This window comes from Meleagris gallopavo, chromosome 17 (genome assembly GCF_000146605.3).
Source record: "Meleagris gallopavo isolate NT-WF06-2002-E0010 breed Aviagen turkey brand Nicholas breeding stock chromosome 17, Turkey_5.1, whole genome shotgun sequence".
In the NCBI taxonomy this organism is placed as follows: Eukaryota; Metazoa; Chordata; class Aves; order Galliformes; family Phasianidae; genus Meleagris; species Meleagris gallopavo.
The window spans coordinates 2,711,177-2,719,903 of record NC_015027.2 but is presented as its reverse complement, the minus strand read 5'-3'; the positions used below and the strand labels follow the sequence as shown (position 1 = coordinate 2,719,903).

The 8,727-nt window shown below is 43.0% G+C and overlaps 1 protein-coding gene across 3 annotated transcripts in view; it reads left to right on the top strand.

The window, feature by feature from the left end:
- Positions 1-8,727, top strand: part of ULK1 (unc-51 like autophagy activating kinase 1) — a 90,242-nt gene that overhangs the window by 53,984 nt on the left and 27,531 nt on the right. For all 3 annotated transcript variants that reach the window (XM_019620989.2, XM_010720027.3, XM_010720026.3), the window contains exon 13: positions 3,986-4,036. In XM_019620989.2, the coding sequence (XP_019476534.1) occupies positions 3,986-4,036 (51 nt within the window). The remainder of the gene's footprint in view (positions 1-3,985; positions 4,037-8,727) is intronic.

Sequence of the window (8,727 nt, the reverse complement as noted above, 5' to 3'; positions counted from 1 at the left end):
TTTAATACCCTCTAGGCTGAGAACAAATATTAGGTGCCAGGCAGTTCTGGTTGTAGTAGCTTCTTCCAGACGTATCTAACTGAGCTAAAAGACCTGAAGAGCCTTTTCTGAAAGTCATGATCTTGAGGAAAGCAGGCAGTGTAGAATTTTTTTTTCTCAAGTCCCTTAAAGGACCAGTTCACCTTAAGGCAGCTCTGGTCTTTTCTCCTTCTCCCTTCCCTTTGGATAAAGATAGCACAGCCCTTTCTCAGGTGAAAATCAGGACAAGAATAGTGTCTCTCACCAAGGTCCTGATAGCATACGGTCCTCTTAAGGCGGAGGAGAGCAGCAGTGAGCAGCTTGCCTTTCACTGGTCTGTGCTGCTGGTGGAATGGTAAGTTTTGCTTGCCCAGGATCTGTTTGAGTGGTGCTTAGCACTGGGCAAGCCTGTTTAAGTGGTTTTCCCTTCTGCTGGGGTCTCAGAGCCCACAGGTCTGTGTGAAATATCAGTTGAGCAGTATCACAACACAGTTACAGAATCACTTGAGTCAGGAGGGACTCTTAAAGGTCATCCAATCCATCTCCCCTGCAATGAACAGGAATATCTACAGCTAGATCAGGTTGTCACACAATTGGCTGGTTTTTGCAAAAATAAATTGAATAAGGGTAAGCTCATGCATACTTTCAGACTATTACTTTAGAGTCCAACTTGGGATAGAAGGATTTGTTACTTGTCTTTTAAGGGTTGGTTTCTGTTATTTTTTGTTCTTATCAGCTCAGGTGGATTGCTTCCTTTGGGGCAGCATGTGCTAGTTGATGAAGATAAACTGTTTTGCAGCCTTTGTTATTCCTTTGGATTAGAGATAATGGGAGTGCCTTTGTGGGACGTTGTCATCTGGGTAAAGCAAGCATATGGATTGACAAGTCTGATTGTAATTATTGCGTGCTGAATGTAAAGGACTACTGTTTACAATGTTGCAGAAATAAGAAAACCGTTTCAAAAGGGAATTATTGAACATATTGACAGACTGACTTGAATATAAGTACCTCTCTCAGTAGCCCCTGCAGATCTTCTATCTGGGTTGTGAATCTCTGCCTCTTTTGTCATGCTGCTGTACATCTCAAAAGAAAAATACATTTGAGGTTCCCATTTCCCTGCTGTCAGAAATGGAGTCTAGTGAACCTTTTTAGCCACCCTGTTAGCTGGTTTTGTACTTCTTCAGAATAGAGTGCATGAGTCACTGTCTCTCTAGCTCTTGAAAATTTAAGATAATATACTTTGATTTCACTCAGGACAACAGTTACTGGGTTGAGATTCTCTCCCCCTATTCACATAAGGGATCCCTTTCTCTACAGATTGGCGTGTCCTTGTAATATGTAATTATTTCTTAGGGAGAGTTTGTGAATGTATTGTTAAAGGAGCTTATGCTAGAGATGTTCCTTGTGCATTATAGAAGGATGCCAGACAGCCAGAGCAGTGATTTATTAAAAACCAGTACCCTTCTTCCTCATCATCCAATTGTGTTCTCTGTCTTGTCCCTTCTTCCTTCTCTCCTCTGACTCTTTACTTCTGCCTAAATATCTGAGCTTCATCCCTGCTTGTGACCCAATTATTTTCTTTTCTCTGCTGTTTTCTGCTGCTAGGTCTTCAGCTCCTTTATGTTCCTGGGGGCTCAGAGCCTGAAGTACACTCGCTGAATGGACCTTTAGTCTTAATCCTTTGAGTATCAGCTTGGGTGGTGCCTCTTGCCAAAACAGCAGCACTGCTTAGCTGAGAACACTTCCCTGTGCCTAGCTTTTGTCATGTCTTCAACTGCTGCCCGTGGCCAGCCGCACACAAAGTGTTAATGCCCTACAGCTCAAGATCCTGTCTGAAGCAGATCTCCTCCCCGCCTCTTCTTCCCTTAGATGGCTCTCCTGGTAGACAGGTGCTTTGGCCTGCTGCTGGCAAACTAACTGAAGGCTGCTCTGTTCACCTATGCTATTTATAAAAGGCCTAATTTGACTGATGGTCTGTACCTTTGTTGGCTGTCCCCTTTACACTCCTGTGCTCTGATGGTTAGGATCCGTGTGTGCTGCTGAGCCAGGGCTGCTCTTATTTGGTCCCTGAGGCCCTCTGTGGTCCCTTAAAGATAGGAGCAGTGCTTTCTGCAGAGCTCCCCCACGTCTCAGCTGCTCCATACAGCTGCACTGCATGAGGCTGAAGCTCCTTTCACTTGCTGTATGTTCTACCAGCAATTTGCAATCTCAAGATTATCTAGAGGAAGACAAGGAAGGTTTCAAACTGCAAGCTGTCTGTTGATGATTACAATTTCTTGTTAAATTTTGCTTTGCAAGCACAACTAACTAGCAACTAACAAGCAGTTTGGAGGTGAAAACTTGAAAGAAGTAGTCACTTCTATCCTCTAAGATGTTATTACATAACCAGTTGAATCAGCTGAGCTGAGGGTGGTACCTCTGGAGGAGTGGGCTGAAGGAGCAGCATGAAAGTCAAGTGGACAGCAGCTCCTGATGAATAAGGGTGTTCTCCATCCACAGCAAATGTTATCTGAGATTCCAGCATTCCCTGCCAGAGACAAGTCAGTACAACTTCTGTTGTATTGAGCACCTTACCAGTGGGTATGCAGGATTCTGGCACTGCATTGGCAAGAATGGCCTGAGGGGAAAGGGATGATGTTAAACAAAACAAAAAGCCCCACAAAACTGAAACCAGTTTCTGCTTTCTGGAAAGCTGTCTGGCCAAAGAGGAGCTGTTTACAGAATTCAGGAATCTGCAAACCTCGGGTGATGCAACAGGAAATCCATGCTGGGAAAACAAGTTGAACAGCTCGCAGTTAGCCAAGTAATCAGTGTTGATCCATGACTAATACTTCTGAAAGGCTGAATTGCTCTGCATTGCTGGTCATGACAGAGGAAGAATCAGTACAGAAGTGCAGTGGATTGGAGATGAAGAAATTAGAAGCTACTTAGGAGGACAGGAGAAGATGTAGAGAGTCTCTAGCAGGCCAAGATGAAACATTTCATGACCTGGATAACTAGAAAATTCTCCTGTAATGAGTGAAGATATACCAGCACAAGTGCCATAAGGAGTTTGGGGCTTGTAATTCTGTGGTGGCCTTCTGGAAAATGCACTTCTGCCTTGAATGCAGGATGAGTTCCCGTCTGTGTATTATAGAATATCGCTCAATAGAAGTCATTTGTCTCTTGTGGAATTAGTGGCAGCACAATACAATAAATGTATATCTCCCTTGGTTCCCTACAATTAGGGTGACTTGTCATTCTCATCAACTAGGAATTATGGCTTTTAATGCTACTTGGCATCTTAGCATTTGCCTTTTCTTGCTGATAAGAGCTTTTGACACAGTCATGCCAACTCTTGACACAGTCGTTTCTGGCCCTCAGTAGCTGATTCAAATAACTGCAATAGCTGTTGAAAGATGGAATTATTCACAATTAATTTAGTGAATGTTTCTGGCAGCCCAGGCTTGTAGCTTGCAGCAGAACATTACCAGATTCTTTAATAGTCTGTGGGAAAGGAAAAGCCACTTGGACATGCATGAGACTCACCACCACTACCAGGCATGCTTTTGGCAAAGCTTTTTTTTCTCCTTGCCTTTTTTCATTAATGTAAGTGGCCCACCTGGTTTCCCTCCTTTCTAGCTAATGTTGCAGAGATGCCTGGTAGCACAAGAGCTGCTGTGTTTTTGTTGTTGTTGTTGTTGTTGTTTGGTTGGTTGGTTGTTTTTTTTTCCCCATACTTAAATAGTGATCCTTGGATCCAGACAACATCATTTTCTGTGGGAAAAAGTCCCCCATCTTCACCAGTCTCATCTGTATTCTTTACCAATGCTTCCCGCAGTAGTCAGCTTCCATGATTAAGTGACTAGATTGCATGGAAAAATACTGTAAAAATTACTGTACCTTTTTATGCTTGAACTGCTTTGTAAACTTCTTAGTCTTTTCCTTTCACTGACTCATTGCTCTTGTGCTGTTTTTTTTTTTTCAGATGAGTTTTTTCATCACCCATTCTTGGATGCAAGTGCCTCAATGAAAAAATGTAAGTGTTGCATTTTCATTACAACGGTTTCCAAACCATGACATCTTTTTTTTTTTTTTTTTTCCTGTGCTGCTAGCTCAGAAGGAAAGAAAAAGGCTGCTTTATGTTTTCTTGTTGTTCAGGTGTGGATTCAGGGGTCATTACTAAGTCATGTCCAGATTTTGCCATCAGAATGTATTTAATGTTGCTGAATTATCTTCAAAGAGGGAGAATGTGGGAGCTATTTAGAAACCTAATTCAGAAGTAAATGCATCTTTGAAATGCATTTAACTCTTCTCTATGGAGTGCTTGTCCAGTAGGGATATTTGCAGGTAAACAGGATTATGTGGGAAGATCTTGTTTTCACCTATATGTGTAGGACAGCTCAGTACAGTGAATGGGCAGAAGGAAGCTGACATTGTTGTCATCACTTTCTAAGTGTGGTACCTTAGGGTTCCAGTTAAAAATATTATTTCAGTGTTTACCTCAAAATTCTTGCTAAATTTTAATTTAGAGGAGGGTATGTTTTGGAGTTATGTGAAAACTGGTTGAAACAACAGCAGTTTTATATTGAAAATTCTTTCCTCTTCTGAATCAAAATTTTTGAAAACTTTCAACCACGTGTACTGCGATTCAGAGGTTTATTTTTGGTGGAAAGTAATTCAGATTTGCTGCCAGTGCATGGGATATAATTCTTCTCTGGCCAAGTGACTTGGTTTGATGGAATTCTGTGTAGTCATTTACTTTCTTCTGGAAAGATGTTCATGGGCCTTTGATCTCTTAAGTAAGAGAGCTAAGATTTCCAGCAGTGGCTGCTTTGGGGTGCCCAACATGAGGGCTGGGAGTTTCAGTGGAAGTGTACCCAGTGCTTTCTGAACACAGAGTCCTTGGACAAGTATTGCAGTGGATTCCTCCACATCTAAGGTTTGCACTGATCTTCAATCTCTTGCGTCGTCTTTCCTGGCCCAGAGCTGAATTTCTGAGTTATTTCTGATACAGATTTTTAACTGTATGTAGGTGACCTTCCTGCGGGCAAGAAAAGATACTTCTGGTTTAGGGGAGCTTGCAAGCCAACAAGATGTGGTGCGAGTCCTGGGAAACAGGACTGCTCCACAGGCAGGAAAAGATTCTGCCTGTTTAGGACTGCTCCTAAGCCAGCTCAACACTCAGCACCTGCTCTACCTCTGCTCTCTGGGAAAAAGCCTTCAAAGTCTGATCCCCAAATAGGTGGGGAAGGACTCCCACAGCTCTGCCTTGCATGCTCACCAACTCATCTCCTACCTCCAGCTGTTCCATTGCTTCACTGGCCAGGAGAATGGAAAACCCCTTGCAAACAAGAAAGGGTTCTCCTAGCTTGGCCTCAGTTTCCAACTTGTGCACGTTTGTGTGGAAACCAGAGGCACCATTACAAGCAGGGGATGGTAGCTCAGCCTTTGCTCCCAGCTGCACCAGAATTAATGGTGCATGGTCAAGGCCCAGTAAAGAGGGCTCCTGTGCAGGCAGGTAAGGACTATCACAACTCCAGACTTCTGCTGTCCCCCATCCCCAGGCATACATCCGCAGCCTGGAGTCCTCTCCAGGCAGGATACGCTACTACTGGTTTTGAAAAGATGAGAGGAGAAATACATTCCCATCTTGGGAAGCCATTAAATTGTTACGTACTGGGAGAAGATTGCTACTGGAGAACAGCCTTCTTGTAGTCTGCCACTGCTGGGTGGCAGTGGTGAATGGAGGCATCTGGGAAGTACAGTGAAGAGCCTGGACTACTTCCACAAGGAGCCTTTGATTCTCCAGTTGGTGAGAGAAGAACCACTGCGTAAGCAAATGCCTGGATCATGGTGACCTTGTAAAGCTTACTCATTACTCATGTCAGGATGCTGCTTAACATGGTAGCAGGCTTCATATTTACACAGGTCCAGATGATAAAACAAGATCACAGTGGCTGAAGGGCTATCCTACGATGGCTTGATGTGCAGAACTAAGCCAAGTTCAGAGCTAAGTGCAGAACTAAGCCGAGCTTATTGTGCTGCTTTATCTATATGAATCACTGCAGCATGAATGCAGGAAGTATCAAAGAGAAGAAAACTGGTTATATATGAATCATGATACTCATGCTCCCATTGAATTATGGAGTCCTCAGGCTTGGAGAAAGGACAGCATACCCTTATATCTGTTCTCCCAGGCAGCTGATAACTGTGCTACTGATGACTCCAGTGGAAGTGGCACTAGCACATTCAGATTTGAGTGTGCAAATTTCTCACAGGAAAGCTTGTTGCGTCATCTATTCAGGTCTACAATCTGTGGTTGTAGAGGTGGCCTCTGCCTCTGTAGGCAGATCAGTGCTGACTGCAGAGCTGAAGACATCATCTAGCTTTCCAAGTGCTGCCGAGGTCATCCAGATCTGGTTAAAACAGAGTGATAAAAAAAGCAAAGAGCCACAAGCCGTTTGTTCTGTTTGGATATGTTAGTGCCCCATCCTGGGAAATCAGATGGAAAGATGTCCTTTTTTTTTTTTTTTTTTTTTTTATTTTTAAACTAGTGAAATTTTGGAATTCAGAATGACATTTAGGAGTTCCACAGTTTTCTTAAGTGGAGAATTTTGAAGTTGCCAAGAAGATACAGGCTCCCTCACTCACATACATCTTCACACTTTGCAAGACGTTTCAGCAAAATCGACATTTCTGTCAGAAGTTTTTTAAATTCGACATTTCTGACAAGCTCATCTCTGCTCTCCAATCATCTCACTCTGAAGCGAGGACATAAATCCTCTGACATCCAGACCACAAAGCTCTGATTGCCACTGGCTTTAGCCTGGAGAGTGGATTCAGGGCCTTGGGTTTTCTTAACTGAAGCATTCGCTTTTTCTCTGTTTATAATTAATTTTATATTGTGGGTTTTGTACCTGTGACTAAGAGCGTACTGCAGAAGTGTACAATTTTGTTAATAAAGTCTTTACAATACCCTGTCTAGTCAGGATGTCGTCTTTCTGTAGCCAGGCTTCTGCTCTCTGAGTGGTGTGGGGCAGTGTGTTACAGCAATAGGGCGTAATTAGGTGCTTGTGCAAGTCTGCTCAGTAAACACACAGTAATTGGTACCCACACAGATTGTTTTGGAGTTCTTTTGCTCCTGTCTTTAACAAATGCTAAGCTGGTACCTCCTTTACTCTGACTTCGGAGTATAAATCATGAGCAGTTATGATTCACAGGCAAACACTGCAGTGCTGGTGGGGTGGTTCAGTGTCTGGGAGATCTGTCTGACTTAGTGGCTTTTCTCATTTTTATAATCTTGATGTGCCTCATTGCCCAGGAAGATACTAGCAAAAAATCACCTGAATTTGTACATGAACAAAATGGTGGTGGTGCAATTTTTTTTTTTTTTAATATAAAAAGCAGCTTGTTCTTCAGGCAAGTGCTTTCCTCTTAAACTATTGCCTTGTCTGCAATTAAGTAACTTATTAATGACTGGTTTTGATTAAATTGAAATAATTACAAAAACGTTTCTCCGAATGTGCATAAAACTGATTCCAAGTAAACTGAAGGAAAGCTGGAGGATCAGATATTTTTAGGGCAGCCGAGTCCCTTGTAGGATGATGTGCCAGCAGGGATTTCTGCGGGTGTGGGATCTGATATCAGGATCCACACAGCTGGAGCACAGCCCTGTCTTTGTGGCTCCTAGCTCTCTAGTTCAGAAACCAGTTGGTGTTGGATATCCGAGCAACGTACACGATGACTGCTTTGTTGCTGGAACAAGTTGGAGAGGACAATTATGAAAACAGACTTATTTACATTACAGTTACAACCCAGCAATTTCTGGATTTGGGTGGGGGCCTACCATTCATGTTAACATTCCCCACATTCAGACTTGAGCTGAAAACACGATGAGCCAAGTGTTTGCACCCTTTTTAATTTTAAACTGGGAGTGCCAGGGTGTGTGGAGGAGATGGAAGTGAGTGTTGTGCTTTCAAGCTGTGCCTTACGTGGAAAAATGCACCAACGTGTGTATGGAAGGCAGAGATGCATGGACTGAAAGTCCATTTTTAGCATCAGGTCCTTTTGTATTTGACCTCGTGGTATTACAGTGTGGATTTGGGGAGCTTGCTGGGTTTAAAATGAGAACGTGATTAAAAATGCTGAATCTGAAGATTGGGCTTTGAACAGATAGCATTTTAATTTGAGTTTCAGTTGGTAGTGAAGTCTGCCTACTTGTCTGTCTTTCTAGATTAATGGAAAGCTGGCCAAAGCAAACAGACAAAATTAGAAAAGTCTCAATTTCAGCCAGGTTTAAATCAATAATAAACACAAAACCAAAATTAGAATGAAAGGGACCTCGAGAGAGAACTGATATGACTCTAATGAAAATACCAATTCCAGGAAAAACAACCAGCACTGCAATTTTTTGCATGTGGACACAGTTCAAAAGCTGCTTACTTTCTCTTAAGAGCCTTTGCATAGCAGGAGGGTCTGTCTGTGCAAAGGTGAGTGGTCCAGATCAGCTGGCAGGATAAAAATGGGGAGAATCACCTCTGGTTCCTGGTATTAAGCAGTTGAGAAAGGTCTTAAGGATTCTTCTGTGGGAGTCTGTGAGATCAGAAGCAGAGTGGTATAGGCAGGACAGAGCTCTCTGCTTTGCAGGCAAGTTCCCAGACCTCTGTGTGTGTTCCCTGAGCGTGGGCAGAGTGAAGCAGCTGTGCTGGAAGCCTGGGGAGCTGGAAG